The sequence below is a fragment of the Pieris napi genome, chromosome 4, assembly GCF_905475465.1.
Source record: "Pieris napi chromosome 4, ilPieNapi1.2, whole genome shotgun sequence".
Taxonomy (NCBI): domain Eukaryota; kingdom Metazoa; phylum Arthropoda; class Insecta; order Lepidoptera; family Pieridae; genus Pieris; species Pieris napi.
This window is the reverse complement of record NC_062237.1, coordinates 5256295-5282907: the sequence shown is the minus strand read 5'-3', so window position 1 is coordinate 5282907 and position 26613 is coordinate 5256295. Positions and strand designations below refer to the sequence as shown.

Genomic DNA, 26613 nt, shown 5'->3' with positions numbered 1-26613 from the left:
AGACGGTTCCTACTTCCTATGCTAATTATTTCCACATAAATAAAAGTACTCTGTGGGACTTGAAAGTTAAAAGATGACATGGCCTAAAGGTCTAGACTCTAGATACCAGGCCATAAACTCCAAAAAAAAAAAAAAGATGACATAGAGTATATTATAATATATAGGTTGACAGATGATTAACGACGGAACATAGCATTTTATATTATCTGTTGCTGCCTATTACTCATCATGGACCACAATTAGGAAGACGTATTGTTTATTTCTCTCGTATTTTAAATCCTCATGATGGGTTTCTAAAGTTTTTTAAAACGCTTGCACACCACAGTGTGCCTTCACAAGTTATAAAAATGTTGTAAGTATCATACATTTTATATTTTGTTACTAACAAATTGAAATTTATTTGCATTCCTCTGTAACTTTCACAGTTTCTTAAGCGTCGCTCGCGTAATTATTTCTGACGCACTACTTTAATGCCTCGTACTGGTATGTTCCTACAAAACATTAATGAGTTTTGCCGTTTTCTAACAGTCAGCATAATACATAAATAGTATATTCATGAATTATTATGAAATTATAACTATAGTTGTATACCTACATTATTTGTACGTCAATACATCTTATTAAATTTTCATAGATTCTTAGCTTCTAACACAAAACCTTTTCCTGTAGGTTGTTCTAGAGTCATTTTGATCAATAAACTGCTAATATAATATGACTAATGAGTATGGGTAATTTACATGGATGTGTTCACTTAATTTATTAAAAGGCGTGATATTATGGCGATGTTATATTGCTTCGTCAACACATTCTTTAAAGCTTCTCATACAGCTAGTTATGTAAAAACTTGCATAATATTTTGAAATTAGATTGTACTATTACTGTTAAATGTGGACATAGCTAGTTTTGTAATACTGCCTCAGGCTTTTCAATCATGTTCAGATATAATCATAGTTCAACTAGTAGTTTGTCTATATTTACAATATGTATTTGTGAGTTTTGAATTAATAACATTTTTACCATAAATATTAATCATCAATATCTTAATGAAAAACAATTTGTATGTTCATAACTTAAAATCTACAAGACCAAATTCACTATTAGAAAATACACAATAGAAATAAACTTAAAAAGTTTTGTTTTCATTAATCTCCATTAAACACACTGTAATATAACTGTACGGATTTGTTACTTGAGTTTTAATTAATTAAAGTTTAGCCTGGGATTACAAAACCTAAATGTAGTAGTTTTTGCTTAGTAGGTAGGTAACTCTGGGTGACTAGTTAATGTTCTTGAGAGTTGTATTTTTACTTATAACAAATTATTAAATGTATACATTGTTAATATATATATATATATATATATATATATGTATGTATAGTATATTAATAATATGTGCCTTAGATTATTATATATTTTTTTAATTATTATAATTTATAACAAATGGAACTCTTTCAGACAGAATGTCAATTTATATAATATTAAAAACCTGTGCCAACCAACAACAGTTTACAAACTGTTTTTTTGGAATCGTTTAAAATTATATTTGATTAGATAGGTCACTACAGTTTTTAAATGTTGGCGAACAGGATGTAAACCAAGATAAGGATTAAACCTAGTTGAAAGAGATACATAGAAGCTATAAGATAAGGAGTTGAAGAGAATGTTATATTATATCTGCAAACAGAACAAAAATACTTGTTTATCAATTAAACATTATAGTTGGCTATAATAAGGGTAATAAGTTTATTAAATCAAATTTTCAATTTCTATAAAACTTTAACATTGTTCTAAATTTCTAAAGAGCTTAAGATATAGCAAAAGCATAGGAAATAGGCTTGAAATCACTTAATACATCACATAAAGGTATCTCACTAACTAGTTTGCATGCTCTATTAGCATACCATGTCTAATAAAAATGCATAATATTTTCAGTGCCAAAATGGCGTCGTCACCTCAGGACAGCTTTGTCCCTCAACTGCGATTATCATCAGAGTCACTGGACAACATCTTTCGACTTAATTTCATCTCTCTATCCCTGGTAAGTTGATGTTTTATCAAATAATTATAAATTTTATTTTCACTTCCTATTAAATGTAGAATTACAATAAAATATGGCTTAGGTATGTTAATTAATAGACATAAGATTTATATTAAAATAGACAAAAACAATGTATAAAGTCATTGTTATTTTTCCTAATTAAATAAAAACAACATTGATTAAGGGGATGGTTTCTTTATTATAAATTTTATTCTCAAACAATTTCATAAGTTACATTAGTGGGTAATATATATTTTTAAAGGTTTTATCTATTATTTATGAGTTCATATTTTTTGTACAATTATGTGACTCTTTAAGTTCATTAAACAATATTGAATTGAGTTTGTATTAAAAATACTATGTGTAAAAAGTAATCCTGGATCTATTATACTAAATATGTTACTTAAAATCATCAGTAATATAGATGCATACTTTTCTTTGCATGGATTGAAAATTCACCCATGCTCTCTTATGCATGAATCCCATGGCCTAATTGGGCATATGGCATTCCTGCGTCTGCTTTCTTTTTCTTTATACCTTTAATAATAATATAAGTTTTAAGCCTGCAGTTCTTGAAACTTTGTAGATTTTTGGCTTTAGATATGTTTGTTGCCTACATTATTTCCGGTGCAGGCCAAGAATACGATCTCTTGGTTTAATGTCTGCTATCATGTATCTTTAATTAATATGAAAATTTATGAATTTCAGAAACTTAACCTCAGCAATGATGAGTACGAGCGAATGGGATTGGTCTTTGGCTTCGGCCGACGGCCTTCTAACATGTAATGAAAAATCTTTGCTGCTCGAAGTAGACCTCTTCCAACATGATGGCGGTGTGTATAGAATATTCAATTATTTACAAATAGAATACCGTTGTCGTTTTAATATGCTTCATTGGACCCACTTAACCTATAGAGTTATTACTATAACACCGAATATGCGAGATGAAAACAGAAGCATAATGGAAATTTTTAGTGTATCACGTTTCACTCATTTCATCATTTTAGTGCAAAATACTACAGGTTTTAAGTTACATGTTGATTAATAAAAGAATAAGGTTTACATTTGCTATTTGTGAGTATGTGGTTTGAAATTTGTTCAGTTAATTTTTAATTTATTAATTTTTTACATTAACATTTAATGATTAAATTAAAATTATATATTTATATGGAATCACCGTCACAATCAAAATCACCGTGTCACAACGAAAATCTTCTAAGGCCGGTATTCTTGGCCTGGCGATGCATTGTATTTGTTGTTAATATTATTATTTTTATCTTGGTGAGCAATTCTGGCTTGTTCGTTAGAGCCGAGTGAGCCTCAAGGGTTTTTGAGATCTATTATATTTATTAACACTTTGTTTCATTACGATATAAAAATTGAACATAAATAATTGAAAGGAGGGCAACTGGCCACTATTGTATGTTTTACTATGGTATTATTAAACTTTTACGAAAATTTTACCATCCTAGCCTTCGAGATGTTCGAAGCAAATTTCTTCCTTATTACACCATTAGTTACTCCATCGCCGAGGGAATTCCATGTGCTCTGGAATTGTGCCAAGCATTCTGCCCGTTGTCACGAATTACTCCGGTCGGCTAGTTAAAACCAGGTTACAGAGTCCCTCCGAGGTATCGGGCTTGCGGGATGCTACTTCCTGACTCTTCGCCATAAAAATAATGCAATTGTAGCCATTTTTTTTTACGCCTTATACCTTCTGTGATAAGCAGATTTGGGAAAGATCCAAGAAACTGTATAATGAATAGGAAAGAGCTAAAAAGTATAGCAAAGCATATGCATACCAATACGAGTTACTGTCATGATTACACTAGAACATCAGTACTAAATGGCTTGAAGTGAGTTATTTTAAAGATATAGTCAACACCATCAATTCATAGTAAGTTGCGATCACCGCATAATTTAGATTTTAAAAGAAGTCATTATCAGATTTTTAAAAATAAACCAAAGTAAAATTTGGTGATAAATTTACGCGAACTCTTTCTGACCAATGTTCATCGTATTTATGATTTTGAGATTACACTATATCAAATTAATAAAGTACATATTAGATGTTATAGTTTTGTAGAGTAAAACTCAAACTCAAACTCAAAATATCTTTATTCAAGTAGGTAACCAAGTACACTTTTGAATAGTCAAGTTAAATTAATCGTAAATTTACATTTACTACCAGTTCGCAAGTCAAGGGCGTAGAGCGGGTAAGAAGAACTGGCAAGAAACTTTCCGCCACTCTTTTTAATCGCCAAGTATTGTCATACAAATTGTTTGAACTGGAGCAATTCAATCCCAAGGATTAGGATCATTTAAGTAGTCCTCAAATTTATAAAAAGCTTTGTTGATTAATTTTCGTTTAACGAGGACTTTGAATTTATTTAGTGATAATTCTCTAATTGCGCTTGGGAGTTTGTTGTAAAAACGAATACAATTTCCATATAAGGAGTGGTTTATCTTTTGGAGCCTGGTTGGTCGTACACTCAAATTAGTTCTATTTCGCGTATTATACTGGTGAAAGTCACCATTTGTTTTAAAATCGTTTATATTTTTTTGGACATACAACAAGGCTTCAAGAATATATTGACCAGATAGTGTCATAATATTTAATTCCTTAAACTTATTCCGTACCGACTCCCTCGGAGAAACACAACAAATACCCCGAACAGCCCGCTTCTGCAGCACAAATATGGATTGAACCTCTGCAGCAGCACCCCACAATAAAATGCCGTACGACATAACGCTATGAAAGTAGCTATGATACACAATTTTAGCCGTGTCCTCATCAGTAAACTGTCGGATTTTCTTTACTGCATATGCTGCAGAGCTCAGCCTATTCGAAAGAGTCTCTATGTGTGGGCCCCATTGGAGTTTACTATCTATTGTTATGCCTAGAAAAACAGTTTTGTCAACAAAGTTTAGTTCACTGTCCTTAATTTTCAGGTTACCAATATCTCGCTTTACGCTAGTAGTTGTAAATCTAATACATTTTGTTTTATTCTCATTAAGCAATAAGTTATTTACATTAAACCAGTTAACTATACGAGAGATAGAATTGTTTACATCGTCCAATAATACGTTATTCCTATTCACTTTAAATAGAAGTGAAGTGTCATCAGCAAACAATACCATCTCATGAACTTCGTTGACAAAGAATGGGAGGTCATTTATGTAAATCAGAAATAAGAAAGGCCCGAGAATCGATCCTTGGGGGACGCCCATTGATACCTGCGAACCCGGAGAGGTGACTCCATTGACATGAACTCTTTGGATCCTTCCCTTTAAATATGAATTCATCAGGCTGGAAGCTTTGCCATCAACGCCATAGTGTTGAAGCTTTCCAACGAGTATATCAGGATGAACACAGTCAAAGGCCTTTGACAGGTCACAAAAGACGCCGACTCCATCATATGATTCTTCCCAGGCGTTAAATATGTCCGAAATCAACTTCACACCGGCATCGATTGTGGAGCGACCCTTAGTGAAACCATACTGTTTATTATGTAAGAGTTTATTTTCATTAAAATGTAAAGAAAGCTGGTCTAGCATTATCTTTTCAAAAACTTTGCTCAACGCAGGGAGCACGGAAACAGGTCTGAAGTTTGACGGATCAGACTCACTACCTGCCTTGAACAACGGTGTAATCTTACTTAATTTCATTTCGTCCGGAAAGACTCCACAATCGATACAGCTGTTAAAAATTATAGACAATTCAGAGCTTATTACATTAATAACGGAATTTAAAATGACTGTTGACATACCCCATATATCTTTACTTTTTTTTAAATTAATAAGCTTAAAAGTTTTAACGATATCATTACAAGTTATATGTTTAAACTGAAATTTAATATTACATTCAGGTACACATTTTTCTAGCAATGAGATCGCAGCAGCAGGTGAAGAATCTAGGGACTTGGTCGTATTTAGTGGTACATTTGTAAAGAACTCTTCAAAAGAAGAAGCTACCTCTGGGTCAGATTTTATTAACTTCCCTTTAACTTTTAACATATAATCAGTTCGTTTGTCAGACGTTTTACCTGATTCTTCATTTATTATTTTCCAGGTAGCTTTTACTTTATCCATGCTATTTTTTATTTTTGAACTTAAATATTGAGACTTTGCAGTTTTGCAATCTTTTTTGAAATTATTTGAATACAACCTAACATATTCCCTAAATTCCACACTAGTGTTATATTGCATTTCGTCATAGATTTCATATAATTTTAACCTTTTCCTGTGTAACTCCTCATTTGCCCAGTCACAGAAACTTGTTTTCTCAGAGACCAATAAAGTCTTTTGAGTAAATACTTTCTTGAATTCATCAATAAATGATCCAAAAAAAGTATTGTATAAATTATTAGGGGATGAGTTGCCACACAGAAATGGCATTCTATAGACCAATGCTTCTCTAAATCTGTCCAAACGGTCATTTGTAATAGGAGTTATCACAATTTTCTTCTTTTTACATGTTTTTTGTTTCCTTAATTGGAATTCAAACCATTGACCAGTGTGATCAGATTTAAATCTATTGAAAATACAAACATTCAAAGGGGCTATGTCACTATATATGTTATCTATACAAGTTGCGGTGCTAGCTGTTATTCTTGTGGGTGAATGAAATTGATTTATTAAATTGTATGAACGAAAAAGACTAAGTATGCGTACACTTGAATTAGAATGACAAAGTAAATTGACATTAAAGTCCCCACACACAATTAGCCCTTTATTACACTTTACTAATTTACACAATATCTCCTCTAATACATTTTCAACATTATTATAGACAGCTGACGGAGGACAATATAGACATACAACAATGAATTGCTCCAGTTCCACACAGGAGATTTCAATAGTTAGTTCTACAGAGAGGCTGATAATATCCTTTCTTTCTTTGCATTTAAGTTTTTTACTTATTAGGATTAATGAGCCACCATGAATTGCATTTTCTCTGCAAAACACACTACCAACCCTGTGGTTACAAAAATTAAACAAAACTTCATATTTTTTTAGCCAGTGCTCTGTTATGCACAAAAAGTCTATTTTTTGACTATTCAAGAATAGTTCAATTTCTAATTCTTTATTTTTCATCCCCTGTATATTTTGATGAACCACAATAATTTTTTGGGAATGAATTTTATCACATAATATACTTACCTTATTATTGCAAGAGTGGTGCTCTGTTGTCCTATTATCTAATTTAAATAAATATTATTTGGAATTTCTTCCAAGGTCTTATAATCTAATGCTTGCTCAATAGAAGCAAGGGGTCTAGCCAAATTCTTGGCTGTCATCTCTATAAAATATGATAGCGAAACAGCTATCTGTCTTTTTAAGAAAGCAGGTAGGTAATAATATCTACCCTTTGTAATAAAAAACTTTTTTGTATACCTATTGGTATCTATGACACAAAATTTATCATTATACATTGCCAATGTATGCAATGTTTGATTAAGAATATATCTTGTGTCATTTTCTTCCTTAGGAAAGCTTTGGCTATAGGGAAATGTAAACATAACAATCCTCTTAGAGTCTAAACAACAAAGTTTTTCATATAATACTAAAAGATCATGTTTATTTACATTTCCCCTGTTCCCTATAAAAATTATTAAATTATTACATTTATCATTGTTTTTGATTATATGATTTTTCACAATGTTTTTAAATGTGGCATTGGGATAGCAGCTGTTTATAAATGTTTGGCCGTCATTTAATTGTACAATAGTACCCATGTCCTTACCCATTTCATCGGAATACATCACACAATCTTTTGCCTTAATTTTTTCCTTTAACTGAGTGTTTGTTGTGGTGTAGGTGAGGCTGTGAGTGTGTTGTGATGTCTGTGGTAATTGGAGGCTTTTATAATTGCAACCATAAGTTTTATTCTGTAATTGCTCATAACATTCTGCGGTGTAATTAGAAATTTGAAGCAGATCTTCCATTGCAGAAGAATATTTTTCTACCATACATTGTGATTCTTCAAATTTAGAAGTGAGACTGTTTGTAAGTTCTTGTAATTTTAAAATTTCTGTTTTTAAATCTAATGTGTCAGATTCATATTTTAATTTAGCATTTTCAGTTTCAATTAAATGCAAGTCAAGTTCATTTTGAAGTTTTGTGTTTTGAACTTTTAAATCCACACTGTTTACATTTCTATATTGTTTTACTAGCTTCTGTGTCTTTTTAATGTATTTATTAATTTTAATATATTTTCTTATTTTGTTTTTACCTAAACTTTTTACATGATGAGTTGGTGTAGAACCTGAATCATGGATTAATGTATTGTATAAAATGTTTGTGTGTGTATCTTTTACACTTTGTGAGACTGCCTCCAGGTTATTAATATATTGTTGAGCCTCCAATAGCTGGTTTTCAAGACTTCTTATGCGCTGCAAAGCAACTTCATACTCATTACCATAACTATCAAGTTTATTTAATTCCTGCTGAAGCATAACACACTGATCTTTAAGTGAATTATTTTCTTGAAATAGCAAGGACATTTCATTTTTGAGCTTTCTGTTGCCTTCCAGCACACTTAAGAATTCTTTTTCATTTTCTTCTCTTTCACTTGTTAACTGGGTACATAAATCCCTGCAAGACTGCAATTCAGTCAGTGCTAATTTAAGTTTAGACTCTTCTTGCAAAGCCAAGCCTCTGCGAGTCATCATATTGTATAATAGGGACTGTATGCAATGAACAAGCGAAAAAGGTATGTATATATAACTGTTATGTGTGAGTGGTGGTGGTTGTACTATTTATTACCTATTAACATATAATGAAACCTAAATACACAAATGTTCTTATTTTGTCAAGTAAATTATGTAGTATTAATTATTGTCTGGGCGAATGTTTTCGTCGTCGATTTTGCTTCCACTAGTTGTCAAGCAAAATGAGACATAAACCGTGCCAATGTGTGATGGACGTAGCTCCAAAAACTGAGCAGTATTTTATGATCGTATGTAGTCAGTAAATATAACTTAAATAGAACAAAATACTCCCCAGGTTTGACGATATTTTAAACTACGTTACCGTTAAGGCGTTAAGTTGACAGCCAGTTTTAGATCCCTGTTTTGCCAAGTTCTCGCGACAAAAAACACTGTATAATCACTTTATATTATACACAAATCTTATTTTTAACTATATTACCCTAATTTAACTAAATTTAAAGCCTTAAAATTAATTTTTTTTAAAATTAAATGTAGAGGTTGTTTTCTTACAACCTACTACCAGAGTTGCCAGACGCAAAAAAGTATTTGATATTAATTATTATAGCTGGGTTTAATAGCTGATTTTTTATATTTTTTATTACTTTTTGGATTTTATGTAACAAAAGGCAAACTAGAGCTATATTAACGACGATTATATTCTGTTGTAGATATGATAGCCAAAATAAGTTTTTTTTTATTTGAGAATACTATTAGCTGTTAATAACAATAATCACGAAATTACCTAAAAAATGTCATTATTAAATCTAAATTTTCTTTTCATTATTAAGTAGTTTGCTAGTATTGCGGTTTGTATCTACAATAGTGTAAATATCCAACACTAGATGGCGTTAATACACATTGCGAATTTTTGACCCATGTACGTAATAATATATATACAGACTTGACTTTTTTATATGTTAACTATTTGAAGCATTTTTTAATTTTACGTTTAATTGTACCTTAATTAGTTTTTTTGAAATTTCATTGTTTTTTTTAACTACATTTATGATGTGGATAAATACGGTTTTTGTTATACATTAAAAAATACAACAATTTTTTTATATGTAACAAATTGTGTTTTTCCTTTTAATATACGGCCAACGTGATCCTATGTTTACCTGTCTAATTAATTAATCGCAACAATGAATGTGATAATTAAATATTAAAAACCTCTGTCCTAATAAAACTATTGCGTGTTAGGCATTTAAGATATTATGCGTTTTAAATTTATCTTGTACAGTCTACGACTCTTGGCCCCCCACGGCTTCACCTCATGAACAGATAAGGGGTTAATAATTGCCTCGTTATCCTAGCCATTATCAAATACTGCGTCAATCGATTCTAAATAAAGAAGTTATACAATTAAATCTGCCCCAAAACTGATAAAATTATCTAAACAACCAAAAATATCGTATTATAGGAACGCTTTTTTAAGGTTTTAAATTATTACTAAAGACGTGGAATGGACATTAACTGGTGCGTTGTTAATTAGGTTATTGAATACTGTACAGCTTAAATAATTCATACAAGGTAAAGATGGTCCTATGGGCATCGATTTTATAATCTAAAATCTCTGACACAGAAGGTTGTGTTTGTGTAAGATTCAGAAACGAGACTCAGCCCTAAGTTCTGTATGACAAAATCCAATACATTTTTGACGTATGAAAGTCTGACTTAGTCTTGACTGCCTGAATTAAAAACTCATTTAGCTAAAAAATAAATCATTCTAAATTTACATTGACTTTAAATTCTCATATCAGAAAGAAGACTAGCCGAAAACAACTGGCAGGAAAATCTTCGACTATCTTTTTAATATTTCATTGTTTTACAAGATCGGGAATATTCCTTCAATCATTACGCCATGTTGCACATGAGATATTTACCAATTGATCAGAGTAATAAAGAAATCAAACGTTAAGCCTCTATCGGCAATAGGCATGGCGGAAAAGGTACACGCACTTACATTGTAGTGAGAACAAACAAACACTTAGTAGACCAAGATAAATTATAGTTGAATATATTATGCATACACGAATTCCAAATGGACACTAACCGTTAAATAGCTTCATAGTATACGTTACTAAAAAAAAGTGTTTTAACTAAAGTACTGCCCTGCGATTCTGTAACTCACTTTTCGAACTCACAGCGGTTTTCGCATCGGCGGTCGCTCTCAAATCAGTCGTGAAGCAGTCATTTTATGATTTGGCATTCTGATAAACAATAAAATACAAGCTCCCACCTTTTCAGAATGCCAAATCATAAAATGACTGCTTCACGACTGATTTGAGAGCGACCGCCGATGCGAAAACCGCTGTGTGAGTTACAGAATCGCAGGGCTGATTTGTCTCTTTTCATCATTCAGACAAGTAATAACTGATTCATTTAGTGAAACAAAAAATATTTTGTTACTATGACATTTTCGTATGAGTTGGAGTCGGACGATATCGCATTTCATGGGTCAGCGATAAAAAAGATTTGATGCAACACTTGGTTTGATTTCATAATTTGTATAGTTAACGTTTTACAAGCATTAACCAATGATCCGACCAAGAAAGTTGATTTTGTCAGAGCTGCGACCATAATTTCGTTATGATTAATAACGACTAAATAAACTAAACGACTACAAGAAATGATTTCGTAAAGTCAATGAAGATTAAATGTAAAATAGTTTGTGCACAAACTGTCCACTATTAATAAGTACTCTTGTAAATTGTAATAGCGTGTTTATTGCTTTTTTTTAAACTTATCTTTGAAAGAATCTAAACTACCATCATATACACTCATTAAAGTGTTTAAATTATATTTTAGTCCATTTTAAAGTCCATTCATTTGCAGAGGTTCACTACTTTATCGTATCCTATCCAATATCTTTATAAGAATATTTAGGTTTCCATAGTTTTCTTAGCATAGCAAAACAGTTACTAGATACACTTAAGTTTACCTGTAGTGCTGAACGCGCATGCACACATACATTAAGAAATATTGAATAAAACAGTACAGTATTAAAATACATATATATTGTCCAAATACTCGTACATTCTTTCAGTTTGGCAAATACAAGGAAGTTGATGTGATATTTACCTTAAAATTTGTGTATTTTCTTATAAGTACTCATGCTTAGTTAAACAACGTTTTAATTATTTAATTAGAAGATACACACTTGAATATCACTGATTATATATACACAAAACTGATAATAATATTGAATGTTTGCTCTAATTTAGTTGATTGTCATTGCCTAAAAATTCCTTCTCAGTAGTTTAAAAAAAAACCTTGTTCTATAAATAGTCTTTCTGTTCGTCGAGGTTTTATTTTAACTTTCAAGTCGCCGTTAAGAAAAAAACGATAGCATTGTAAGTAAAGTTAAAGTTTTAACGTTTCAAATGCAATAAGTTTAGTATACATATAAATGGTATCTTGGATCGCAGCCGCGTATTTTATTACACGTGTAGTATTTGGTCTACTGATAAACAAAGATATAACCTTAAAACTAACCTTGATATTGAAAGACAATAGACTACGAAAGTACGTAGAAGAAATTCCATAGACCATCCTGTCCTCATAGCGGGTCCTTTATAAAAAAAAAACTAACTTATTCCATGGTTTAGACTTTAGACTGACCAACGCCGACGAAAGCATCGATATGGTGCAAATTAATTTAATTCCAATCTTATTTAAATTCTTAAACTCAGAATTCCTTATGTTAATATGGTGTAAAGAAAAAACTCAGACGGAGTCGTGAACAATCAGCAGTAAATATTGAAGATCCTGTTGATGTAACTATCTGCAATAGTGTCATATTTTTTCAAGCCATTATCTTTATTTATTAGGTGTTTTACCATTGCTGCGCAACTGCGATAGTTATGTCCGACTCTACCATAATCTGATAACAGATGTGCTAAAATATTCCATAATTCTATTTATATAACCGTTCCGTGCAAATATTTTCAGTATCACGCTAGTCTTGGTATGATTTGAATGATAAATTCAAGTTGCTATGCTGAAACGTGGGTGTGTCTTGATTATCATTAACTCGGCGAGTGATTCGTCGAAGATTGTTTGTGTTGAAGAGTATGACGTCAGTACTCCTTCGAAAACATACATATTTGTTTGGCCCCTCTGCTCATGTTTTCGATTTGATATCTTAAATGTTTTCCATTTGCTTATCTTGTTTCCAATGCACTGACAATAATAATTATTGACAAATAATTCCATGTTTTCAATTATTTTTTGTAATCTAGGTGGGGATTGCTTTGCTTGTAGTGTAACTTTTTTAAGAGTTTATGTTGATAGATTTTTAGTTGTTGTTATAGGTTTTAAAATAGCTTCTGCCATCCAAAGTTAGTAAAAATATTAAAATATAAAGAAAATATAACAAGTTTTATAGAACTGAAGCAGCAGCATTGCAGCAGCTGAATCAGCGGACGTCGAAGGAGAATGTAATACCCATATTATCTCAACGTCTAGCGTTCCTCAAATATCTTTCTTATATTGTACGATAGTTTTTCCTCTTAGTCCAACCACTTAATGGAACTAGCTACCTTTTGAGACAATTCCGATGACACTTATTTGATGGCCTGGTACGCACTTGCACCGCTGCTGTTGTTAATGGGCGGCGGCTAAAAAAAAAAAAAGCCTTTAATTTTCTACCAAAACTAACAATAATTTATTAATTATTATGATTTATACTAAAAAAACAAATAAAATCATTTAAAGATTATGATACGATATTATATTAAATAACTACTTACAATTTTAGTAGGAACCTCCCTATTTTTCCCTTACACAAATTACCCGGAGACAGTGTCGGCCAGCTTTTTTGGAAATGTCGGCCGATTCCAAAAATTCTTGCTATATATAGAACATTTTAATATACATATATAATAATACTTTCTATGAAAGTCTTTCACAAGTAATTTTCCAGTAGTTTCAAATGAGCAGAACCGTTAAGAATCATGGATGCTCTTTACCACTACGCGTAATGAAGAATTAGTTTTTTTATTTCTTAATTTATTATAAAATGAATTATTATATTTCTTTCCTAACAGGCAGGCTGTTAATGTTTATATAATTTCCTGCTAATTATATAAACATTAACATTTATTATAATTCAATAAATTCTAATGTTTATTACTACATGTACTAATACATATTATGTGAAATGAAAATAATATATTTAAAATTGTATACCATTTTATCCTAAACATTGAGCAACGCAAAACTAGCATTAAATTTACGCAGAAAAATGCTAAAGCTAATATAAAACTATATTATAAGACTACTAGCTGCCCCCGCGAATTTCGTTTCTCCTTAATGTGATTTTACTTCGCCTTTTTAGTACATACTAACATGGAACATTTTGCTATACCCCAGAGACTTCGGTTTTCTAGAATGAAAACTTTTTAGGGTTTTCTGTGAATTATTCTCTATATAAACCTCAGAGTTCAAGTCATAAGATTTTAATTAACAAATAAAAAAATAGGGGTTGCTCGTAGAGGGGTGAAAATTAAGGGTTGTATGTATTTTTGTACGCTGTATCATAAAAATATAAACTTTTATGTTTCTAATCTAAAAAATAAAAATTTAGGGGTGGACCACCCTTAACATTTAGGGGTTTGAAAGATAGATAGTAGATAGTAGCTGATTCTCAGACTTACTGAATATGCATAAAAAAATTCATAAGATTCTTATGAATCTCGGAGGAGTATGTGAACGATCATTGTGACACGAGAATTTTATATACATATTAGAAGATACTTAAGTAATTTTGTGACTATTCTAGCCTTAGGGAGCGTTCAAGTATTACGTAATGCAATTTTTGGAGATTATTGACCCCCCCCCCCCCATGTAACTCGCCGTAACGTTATTCAGTACCCAAGTACAGTACTGTACCCAAGTATAGTAAAACGTTTCGTGACCACCTAGTGACTCTAGTTACTATTATGTGGTGTAAGTCGAAAAAAATATTAACAATAACGCGTAATTTAATCCCCGCCCCGCATCGTAACGTTTTACAAAAGGAAAAAAATACGTTACGTATTACGTAACGCTCTCGTAAACTTGAACGCTCCCTTATACGATTCCCTACCGTATGAAGATTATAGAGCGCTAATATGACATCCTATTTCTTACAAAACCTAAATCGATTTAATAAATTAACCAACAAGTTATCTCACACCAACCTAAAGAAAATAACTAATACAAATTATATAGGAATTCAACAAGTTCATGACCCAAAAAATATACAATCAGAATATTCCTACAAATTACGTCAAATGTCACATGGAACTTATTTGTATAGGATTGTAACTCGTGATAATTTTAACAAACCGTTGGATAATTTCGTACAGTTATTGTTTTGTTATCAAGTAATATTAAAAGCATCGCTACATCTGGGCGTTCTTTGACGTAATGTCGTATGACAGATATCGTTCATATATATATTGACGTGTTCGGTCCTCCCGCTGTATTTTGTATTCCACTTATCTAAGCTTACCTTGAAGCTTCTCCGATATATTCTCACAATTCGTTTTTATCGCTCTAATAACTATTCTGTCTAGTGCTGTTCACTTGTTTCATTAAATTTATGGACGAAATGTGTTGTTTAAAAAATAACGGCATGTGCTATCTGTGCAGGGATTTTCAGCTGTCATTATTTCAAAGTAAGATTATTGTTATATGTATTTTTATTCCAACGATTTATTTTGTTTAATACCGATTAAAGACAAACGTTATAATTAAATTAATTATTATGCAACGAACTTCTCAGAAAAATAACAGAATTCCCTATTCATACTCCGAGGTTACGCGAATTTATTTGGCGATAAGGAGAGTTCTTTAAAAAGATATTGTTCGCAGATCTGCTTAAGAACTTCGGCGCTGGTACAAAGATCGAGCCCAGCGGTTACTTAATGGATGACGTGTCTAACACCTTGTATCCGCCATCACCATCCGAATCCAAGCCCACACAAGCGGAGTTGGCGAGCGATCTTTTGCAGCAGCTCGAAACGCAATGTAAACAAGGTAAGATGAAGTTTTGTATAATAATTATTGAAGTGAAATGCGCATGAGAGTAAAACTTTTACGGAACGTCACGAAGATGTGCAGCGTTTTTTTTTTCTTTAAAAAAGATGTGCCAGTATAATATTGTGGTGCAATATTCTACTTTAACATCGATGGTAATAATACATATCAATATCATAAAAATCAATATAAAATAATAATTATTTTATTAAGAAACTAAATTACCATTTTTTTTGGTTTTGTATTTTTATAAGGGCACAGAACCAAGACCTTTTTTGCTAAGACCCAGTTGGCTATTTTCGAAAATGTGGACATAAGTTAGCAATGACGATAATAATGAATTTATATTATTTGGTAAGTGTTACCATATTAATGGTGGTATTTCTATATACAACAACAACTGATTTTAGTTCTGGTTTTTAATTAGCCTTAGTATCATTGATTAATATAGAAGTACTGACAAAAGTAAATTATGGGATTTGGGCAGCTTAATTACTCAATAATTAATTTACAACAAAGTTTCACTTCTGACATGTACTTTGTACGCTCGCACTGTTTTTTAATAGTTTTACGTACTGTACGATATAAGTCCGTTCCAATTTAATAAATAAGATGCAATAAAAAGAAAATATAAAATCTGACTATTAAACAATATAAGCGAGTAAACTTATAAAATTATGACAAAAACGTATGCTAAATCGGATTAATAATGAAATAGGGCATCCTTTGATCCATCTCTTACGCCTATACAATTGAATTATTTAACGATATTGTTCTATCTGTTTATGAGACCAAGCTAGATATGAACAATATTTGTGAATTGAGCTCAAAATCTCGGAAACGCAATGTTGCGTTATGTTATAAATATGCTTGCGTTCTTTCCCTTTCGAAATAACGAAATCGAGTGTTAAACCAGAATTCATTAATATGTTAATTATATTTTATCGCCCGTTGAGAAGGAAAGCTTCTACTTTCCTCTACCTTTTATTCGTAATAAGTAAATCACGAAATCACTCTTTTACAATCTCTGATTTCGTTGGCACAAACAATTTAGCAGAAGGAGACGATGCGTATTTTAGTTCTTTCAGCTTACTAACCGCGGTAATTTAGTAATGTTAATCTATGCCAAAAAAATACTAGAAATCTTTACTTGATTGATGCATTACAATAAAGATTACTAGACACACCCCTCAGTCACACACTATTTGCGCTGACGTCAATATCTATATCAATCAACTTTCACCAATACAATATCGTATGATAAAATGCTCGATAAAAAATATTATAAATGTTTACTTAAGAGTCTTTTCCTGTATGTCAAATACGGATCCCGTGTATCTGATGTAAGGAAGTCAAGATTTAAGAGATTTAGCGCGTAAGGCGCCTAAAACCTCAATATGGACAACGTGTGTCATATTCAGAAGGCATCTAAAAATGCATTAAAAATTCTGTGAGATAGTTTAATCTGAGTCCATGGTCCAAAGCGCGTTTTAGCGGCAATAGAATAGCGTCCTTTACCGATACAATATGCCTTATGAGTTTTTTAAACACGGTTTTTTTACTGGCTACAATTCCTACCGTAAATATAAAAATTATCAAGACGAAATTCAAAGTGATATTCATTACACCTAACATCACGTCCATTTAAAAGTAATCTTCATTTAACAAATAATACTACACATTTCATCAAACAGCCGCCATGTTGTCAACACAACAATACGAGGTGGTTCAAATTTTGAGTTTTCTTTAAACACCATAACGCTGAGTTCGGTTTATGGGTAATTTTTTTTTTATACAGTTGACTCTTATTGACTTTTGTACTCTTGAAGTTTAAAGGGATTTATCGGTAGTAACTGTAACTGAAACTCAATAATTCGTAATGCTGTCAAATATTTTAGATAACCCGTAATAAATTTGTACATTTTTATAAAATGTATTCTAATAATCAGCATTATGCTGATATCATGATTATGCTGATATCATCATTATACTGATATCATCATTATGCTGATATCATCATTCTAAGTCAATTTCAATAAAGAGGGGAAGAAAATTTTTGTAAAAGGCTTTATTTCTTTTTCAAAGTTGGACTCGTTATTCATTCGATTACGAATTCATTCCATTAAAAAACGTTGCGTGTAAAGAAATCAGACAAGGGAAACAAAACATTGTTATCCTTACTATTAAGGATTAATAATTCGATTTATAAACTCTTTGTTCAGTCTCAATAAAAAATATTTTTCAGAAGAAAGAGCCGTTTAAAAACTTAATGGATGAAAAGATCAACTTGCTTATCAACCATTAAGATATATACGTATAGTATTAGTATTATATATTATTATATCTTGATGTAATAACATTTTCATGTTCATCTTAATTAACACTGCATAGATGTCGTCGCATTAAATTTTTAAGAAGTTAAGTCAGCTCTTGTGGTCTTATGGTATGGTTCAACGAATGTGTTCGCGTACAATAGTTGACGGGCAAAACTATTGTACGAATATTAATTTTAAAATGTTAATAACACTAAAACAAACGTTTTATTATACATCATCATGTACGTTTAGGTCATGGCCCAATCGCAGAATTGATCATTTCTAATTCAATAAACATTGAATTATTAATTTAACAATATTTCAATCAACGTTTGGTCATATAGGTAGATGAGTTATGTAGATCGTCATCATGGAATAACTTTTTTATTATAATTTTTTGTTAGTTAGTTTTGTTCGGGTTTCTACGATCTAGCAAAGATATATAGACATCGGTCTGCGTCAATGGTGAAAACCACAAAAACAAATATAATAAAAGAATGTGCCTCTGAAGTGGGTATATTAGAATAAAGATTTGAATACAAAATTAAAATAGCTACAGAATTCAAACAAAAAGTATGTTCATTGTCGAGCAGGTTCCAATCAATTTTATGCAGGTTTTTGTTGACTTAATGTCAACATATATAAAACAATAAAACCAAAACAGGTCTGTCTGAAACAGTCTAACGCACTGCGTGTACCTCTACGTACTTAGTTCGATTCCCAGCGAATTTGATTCGAAATGGAGTTTATAAAAAAAAAGAATTAATTAAATAGAAGCATGTGAAATTACACAATTGAACAAATATGATTGTCGTGTATGTTGTGCAATTATTACATCTCTCTATACTAAAGCTGAAGTATAACGTACTTAGATTTGGCTCTGGCTTACGCTTAAGTCATTAAATTCTAAGCTAAGTCTAAGTACAAATGATCCTAAGACCAATTCTACGCAGACGAAGCCGTGAGCATAGCTCTCTATAACGACTTGCAAATTATAACCGCAGAGAGCTATGTTCATAAAACAAAGTTCCATTTTTAACTATGTATTATCTTACTGATAATTCAATAGGTCTAGTTATAACCAGATTCGACTAAGTTAGGTGAAATGACACACCCCTGATCACTTGACACAGGCGTGTCTAGATGTCAAAGTATTCGACCAATTATCTGTTTTGATAATATTTTTATCATTACTTTATTTAAAATTACAGTTAAAATTTTCCGACAGACGTGATCATCTTTTTTTTCTTTTTTTAAAAATGATACAATTGTATGGTTATCATACAGTCGGTAGTCCCCACACTAGGGACATTCTTGCGTTGTGGGTGACCAGTTAGGTACTCTTCCGAATCTTCCTTCATGAAATAAAATATATACAGTCAAAACCGTTTACGACGACCTCGTTTAGAACAAAATACTGGTTATATTGAACAAAATCAAAGGTCCCGGCTGAATTCTATTGTATTAGATACTTAATAACAGCGTCATCGGCTGTTACGACTATCGGTTTTTACGACCAAATATGAGTAGTCCCTTCGATGTCGTTATAACAGATTTTAACTGTAAATATAAAATTATGTATTAACACACCCGTTTAAAATTTAATCGTATATTTTCTTATTGATTTATACATTTCCAAAGAGAATGCGTCGCAACTCAAAAACTAGCAATTTCGTTTATTCCTTGTATTTGCATTTAATGTATGTGACTTATTGCGTATTGTAACTTTTAAAAACTGTTAATAACGCCATCTATTGACATTATTAAAAACTACGGCAGTTATAGAAATTGGAAATTGATAAAATTGCCTTTATAATATTTTATTGACGGTACATATATCCTAAAAGAGGTCATAACGTTCACCTCTTGTATTTTTTAATATGGTCGAGGACATGGCCAATTTGTTATATTTGTCGCATTTAATTTTTTATCTTTAGTAGGAATACACGACTTTTAGGGTGAGGTTCCGATACGAGATTTAGCGCGAAGTCTTGTTTCTGAATTTTAGCTTTAATATATTTTTCTTAAAGCCTGCCTTATTGAAGATAGAGAAGACCTGTAACACGTGACTGTAACTTAGTTCCCTGAAAGGGTTCGAAAACAAACCCCTAATCATAACATAAGGTTGCTGTTTTCCGTTTAGGCTATTATCAGTTTTGTGTTATCTTGACAAAATTCTAAAGTAACTAAATTATTCATGGTTTTCTATCTAATTTAAATGATCTCGAAATATAAACTAAATAATTACGAAAGTAGGATTTCTGAATATATACCTTTGTTTCTATAGTCAAGTGAAGGTCTGTTAAAGTAGAAAGTTGATTTCAAATATAAAGTTATTCCCGCCAAGTTATATATCTACTTTTCCTATCCATTTAGTAAGCATTTAACCTCTTATCAATATTACATTTCTTTAGCGAAATGCATGTTATTTTACACTATCTTTTGGATTTAACATTTCTGTTGATGACTACGTTTCAATGCCATAGAAGATAATCCTCGGCTTGTCGGAATATAGACGGAATTTGTGCAACGTGTGAGACAGTTTTGAAATGATTTGGAATTCGAAATCAATAAAACGTCGCAATGGCTGTTAAGTTAGATGCAGTTGTTCGTTTAAATTGAATATTGATAATTGAACTGGCCCAAGTGTGGTGTGGAGGGGAAAGGCGTACAGCGAAGTTGACATTGCATGCTCGCGCGCACTCAGTTGTAGCGTGTATCGCGCCGCGTTTACTAGTTATTTGTCCGTGACAATAAATTCGATTCGAGAGGTAAATTTTGGGCGTTCGCGCTCGGCTCGCGACCTATGCCTGCCACCGCCCATGAGCCGCCTGGACGCCGTTAGAATGAAGTACCACTATCGCTGCATATGGAATAAGGAGATAGTGTTCAATTCACAGAAGCTTGTTAAAAGACGTTAGGTGATTGTGACCGATATATACCGTTCACGACGACACCCGCTCGCAACACGAGGAACTCAGATTTTGCAAAGCACTGCCCATATAAACTTAGAATTATCAATAATATTCTAGCACTAAGACTTTGTAAAGGACTATTAATCGGCTGCGTGATGGCACTTGCAGATCTGTATGCCGGTACGTGTTTAGATCTCCGAACTATGTCAATGTTGTTTGATTTTGTATTTTCATTGAAACGAAGAAATCAAACCAAGGTCTTTACGCTCTCATTTCTCTGGAGTCAATGACAACATTATAACATTAACTTTTTTGCGTAAATATACTTTCACATAGACGACTTTTTCCATATCTATTATCCTTATTGCATCCTAAACTAAGCAGGTTGCACGCGACGCATAATTTTGTTTTTAACTTAGTTTGCTTAACTTTCATAATGTATAACCTCGATCTAACAATGAAATATTTCTCGGAAACAAAGGTATAAACTTGTAATCTCAAATATCAAAGCAAAGCGCGCGATTTACTCAGCGATGATTAAAATGTTGTTTACTTTATATCAAATCAAAACTTAGGAATGTTTTAATAGGGCGCGCTAGTGTGAAGGTTTATCGCTAAACAAATAAACCTTATAAGCTACCGATCAATTATTCTGTAAACATGTTATCTTACTCTTATTTATAACCTCGTTTGTTATTGCTTATTGACTATTTTGTTTTGCATATGTTTATTGGAAATTTTATAGCTACATTTAATATATATGAGGGACACGTTGATGTTTATTAAGAATCCATAATTTAACTAATTGTTTGCTTATTAAACGAGTTAGTAACGGGTATATACTAGTACCAATCGGGATTGCATAGGACTGGTGTAGACTACTTTAGAAAGCGCGAAATTTACGGCCCGTATTTGTTACGCGTGGTTGGATGTAGGATCAGATAATGATATCGATTAATTTTGCGGTTTTCGTAGTTTAATAAAAGTATTGTGTTTATCAACAAAGTGCAGGACCGATGCCAAAGCTACATGTAGATTATGTTAACTTAGAATTGTATGCTTGTTTCGTACGTCGCCACCAATGATAAACCAGTTCGAAGGCGACCTCGATCGCCGCTCGCCCAATAATTAAAACAACTTATTGCCCACTTGTTTCCACTGTTGCGCATTGATACAGATCAGTTGCCTTGTTTATTTGTATTAATTTATTAAGTAATATATTTCTTTAGTTTTGCTTCAAAAAATTAAATGTTAATTTCTAGGCGCACAGCCATAAATATTAAACAAAACTTATCCAATTAAATAAAAATGCTATAGATAAGGATAATAGATCTGAACAATTATATTTATAAAAAATTATAGTAACATACCTTTTTGCTTAACCTACTGCCCTGTTTTTTAAACTTTGGACAGACTCTACAAACTCTTACAAGTAATATTTTGACAATTTAATTTTTTCCCGATGACCTAATTCTTTATACCTTATAGAAATTGATAGTGTAAATTATAACTCTTGTTTTTCTTTATAAGGTTAATAATACATCGATAAGTTTATCACAGGTCAGACATAGTCCATGTCAACCTGTTACTAAGAGATTTTCAACCTTTAAATAACATTAGGTAAACGACGATCATTATTAAGAAACAAAAATTCTTGTTCCATACGTTTCATCTATTTATATATTTTATCAATTAAAGCAATAACGCGAAAGTACTATCTCTGTACGAAAATTAATTAAATTTAGAAGTTTAGTAGTGATAAGGTCGCATTTTGGTATTTATATTAAATATATCTCAAAACACTTAAGCAAGCTTGGATTGTATATTTTTGTTTTGTTTGTGGTAATTCATAAGATTTATTAAGGTATGAATAAAGTTATTTGAATTGGAAGACATAAGCGAGAATGTATCATGAAAGACGAAAATATTGTACGCTATGTTGGAACAGTGTCTCTAGTCAACGCATTGACACGCATGCTGCGTAATTACGTCCATTTGACCAATCACAATCGCACGCAGTCTTTTGTTTAACATTCTCACCCCGGGTACTGATTACCTACTCTGAAAATACTGGAAACTAACTTGTGTTATCTATGGGACACCATAATATGAGTATCGAAGGGCATTTTTGGTACCGCAATCCCACGTGATTTAACTATCATAGATTTGTCATCTTAACAACATTTTACCATCTATTTGATAAAGTGGAGAAGATGTTACAAAAGTTCAATTTCGGCGTTTCCTATATCACCATAAATGTTTTAAATCAAGTCATAGAATCATAGATGTTTTGCGTTCTATTTATATTATATTAACAAAGTACCAATGACGTCTTATATATTTAAACATAGGCAAACAAAATTTTAATTGCGTTCCGTTGAACTCTATCGAGGCCAGTAAAATAGTGTTATCATGTTGACTGCGAATGAGCGTGTGCGACGTAGTGACAATTAGGATCAATTGATTCTGGGTGCTTTAAGAAGATCACTTAAAATCGATTGAACGTCGTCGACGGGAATGATGGCGGGAGGATGAATTCACTATAAATTACTAAATATATCAGTATTATAGTTGTATATCTTCCTAAGCTCGATTAAAGGAATGATCAAAAGGCAGTAACGTTTTACGTTAATCAAAAACACATGTAATTAAAAACAAAACAAACATTAGTAATAATAGGTATATTTTGCCGTTTTTACTAATACATGTAGTCTAGTAATAACAGTACAGTTTTATAATCACAAATTTTTTTTTGATTAAGTCGAAAAACCTTTGTCAGGCAGAGCCAATATCAGCAATAATCAATAAAATACACGATCCGACATTTGGTTTCGTATTTAAAGGTGGAAAAATAATCTTAGAGTCTTGTTACAAGACACTATACAGATGTGTTTGTGTCGATTTTTGCGATTGTAATATATTTTGCTTGCTAGCGTAGCATGGTTCTAATTACTATATCGCCTGGCGCCTATAATTGCACTTTAACAAAACCACATGTCGTATAGAAAATAAATTCAAATATAAAGCATTTAAAATTTACACATACCTTAAAAAAATATTCCTATTCCCAATGCATGCAATGGTATATTATGTCATCAAAAACTAGTAACTACAACAAATCAAAGCAACTTTCATAAAAATAACAATTGAATATAACACATCAAAATTAATGCATATATATATTTATTAATATTATTATTTTCCTCTTTACAGAAAACATATTTTCCAACTGGTTGGAAGAGAAGGTGGACCTCCCCATCTTCGAGAACATCTCCCAAGTACCGGACCGCGTTGAGGTGCCTGAAGTTGCAGCGGTGCCTCTATACTCTGCTAATCCGATCGCGCCGCAGCCCACAGAAGACCTATTGCGCGAATTCGAAACCGTCTACGGCGCTGTAGAGCTAACGCATCTCACTCCCCCACAAAGCCCCCCCGGACCGGCTACCCAGCTTCTCCTTAGCTACGCCCAACAGGCTCAGAGCGCAGCCCCCCTACCGCAGCAAGATCAATGGCCGGTCTCCATCCCGCCGACAGTGCCGGATTTTGAATACCAAGCTCTAGAAGAACTAGTTCGCCACCGCGCTGCGCAACTCACGTCCCCCATTCCATCCGGCGATAGCGCCACTCCTGCATCATCTCCTCCCTCCTCCCCCCGCTCCTGCTCCACTGACGACGAGTGGGGCTCCTGCCGCCCGAAGCCCTATACCCGCAACGTCGACGATCGCCGCTCGCGGAAAAAGGAGCAAAACAAGAACGCGGCAACCCGCTATCGCCAAAAGAAGAAGGCAGAGATCGAGGTCCTTCTCAACGAGGAGCAAAATCTCCGTCAGCGCCACGTAGAACTCGGCGACAAGTGTTCGGACCTTCAGCGTGAGATCAAATACCTTAAGGGCCTCATGCGCGACCTCTTCAAAGCGAAAGGACTAATAAAATAAATAAATGTTTGGTTCGCCCACACATGCGAAAGATTTATCCCTACTGCGCCGACGCGCCTGAAATTACAGACCTAAAAGAAGTTAAGAAGCTTTTGACGTTATGTTTAGGTTTATGTTGTTATAAGCTAGATATATTCCATCTTTGTTTTAACCTTCGAGCAGCATTCATCATTCATGTCGAGAAATAACATCTTCTCATATAATCGCAAGTGGCGCCATTACACCATTAATCTTTAAGAGGATAGGTTGCATTCGTTGTCATGAAAGCATGAATTATATAATTATATTAATGAATTTTATCGTTTTACCTGTTTTAATCTATTCCATCTTATTTTATACCATATGATATTTTATTTCAAAATCTGTTCTTGTTTTCATACAATAAATGGAATGCGACGGCGGAATTTTTCTTTTATTTATATTCTATAACCAATATAGTAAATATGCATAGCATAAACTAGGTGCAATATATGCATTTAAACTCGTGTAAGGTGGAACCAAAACCGGCATAATTTATTGATTTATCATAACAAGAATGTAAACATGGAGACCTTGAATTCTTGCAACAATAAAATAACTATTTCTTAATAACAAATAAATAATCTGCTGCTCTGATCAACACGTTTTAAATGACTACCCGGCAAAATGGCTAACTAGCCAACACGAGTTTAAAGACTATTCAACATTGATCAACACTATTAACTTTCGCGTGTTGTAAATGGCACAGATTCGCTTTATTCATGGGCGAATATACAACAATATTCTAGTTTCGATTTTTCAATCCTGTTAAACATTTTTCTTTCCTTCATTCCTGTACAGACATCTTCCAGTAAGATCTTCTAGTGATGCCCATAATAGTTATTTAAGTGAACAACTATAATTGGTATAATTAGATTTAGATTAAAACCTTAACAATCTCTTAATAGTTTTAATACGACCTTATTTCTGATACAGCTCCTAATCAATTCTGGGTTTTTCCATGAACATACTGATACACTTTGATGATAAGAGCATTAAATCAAAAACTTTCCAAGAAAATTGTGCATTATGTTGACGCTTAGTGACATTGTTTAATAACCTCTGCTCTTTTTAATTAGTGTCAAATTAAGTTCTCTAACATTAAACACGAGTATTTTTTTGTCATACGAAATAATTTAATTCTAATTATTTATACAGATTCTTCTGCTATATGCAGTTGGTTATATAATGATTATAGTTCTTATTAAGTGGGGTTTAGAGTATTAATTGTAGACCATATTTTCCTGCATATTAGAAATAATGATTTATTACGCGTAGTAGAGCGAACACGATTAGAATAAAATAATAATAAACACAAGTTATGTTCCTACGTAATGTTTTCGTGTCATGGTATAATCCACATAGCTAATATGAGGAAAACTTGATAAAATTACTTGATTCCATATGGCACATAGTTTTTTTCTGTTGACATTTAAATACCGATATCTTTATTCTGCCTCCACGAGTTTGTGTTATTGTTGTTGTGTTACAAATGGCATAAATCGTAGTATCACTTGATAGGGTTCTTTTATTAACACTCGCTCGAAAGATGAAGGAAAATATCGTGAGGAAACTGGCATGTATTAGACCTAAAAAATACAGTAATATTAGACTCAGAACTTCGAAATACTATTCAAGTACATAATTACTTGATTG

General features: G+C 32.3%; 1 protein-coding gene across 2 annotated transcripts; it reads left to right on the top strand.

Annotated features, from left to right (window-relative positions):
- Nucleotides 1–193: 193 nt before the first annotated feature.
- LOC125049130 (activating transcription factor of chaperone) lies at nucleotides 194–25343 on the top strand. Of its 2 annotated transcripts, XM_047648251.1 has the most exons (5): nucleotides 194–352; nucleotides 1933–2038; nucleotides 2747–2871; nucleotides 15610–15774; nucleotides 24218–25343. In XM_047648251.1, exons 3-5 carry the CDS (start codon nucleotides 2763–2765, stop codon nucleotides 24937–24939), a joined length of 996 nt encoding a protein of 331 aa, XP_047504207.1. In that variant the 5' UTR covers nucleotides 194–352; nucleotides 1933–2038; nucleotides 2747–2762; the 3' UTR covers nucleotides 24940–25343. The 2 variants fall into 2 exon arrangements, with proteins under 2 accessions (XP_047504207.1, XP_047504208.1); XM_047648252.1 differs by lacking the exons at nucleotides 194–352; nucleotides 1933–2038; nucleotides 2747–2871 and adding an exon at nucleotides 15281–15413.
- The last annotated feature ends 1270 nt before the right edge of the window (nucleotides 25344–26613 follow it).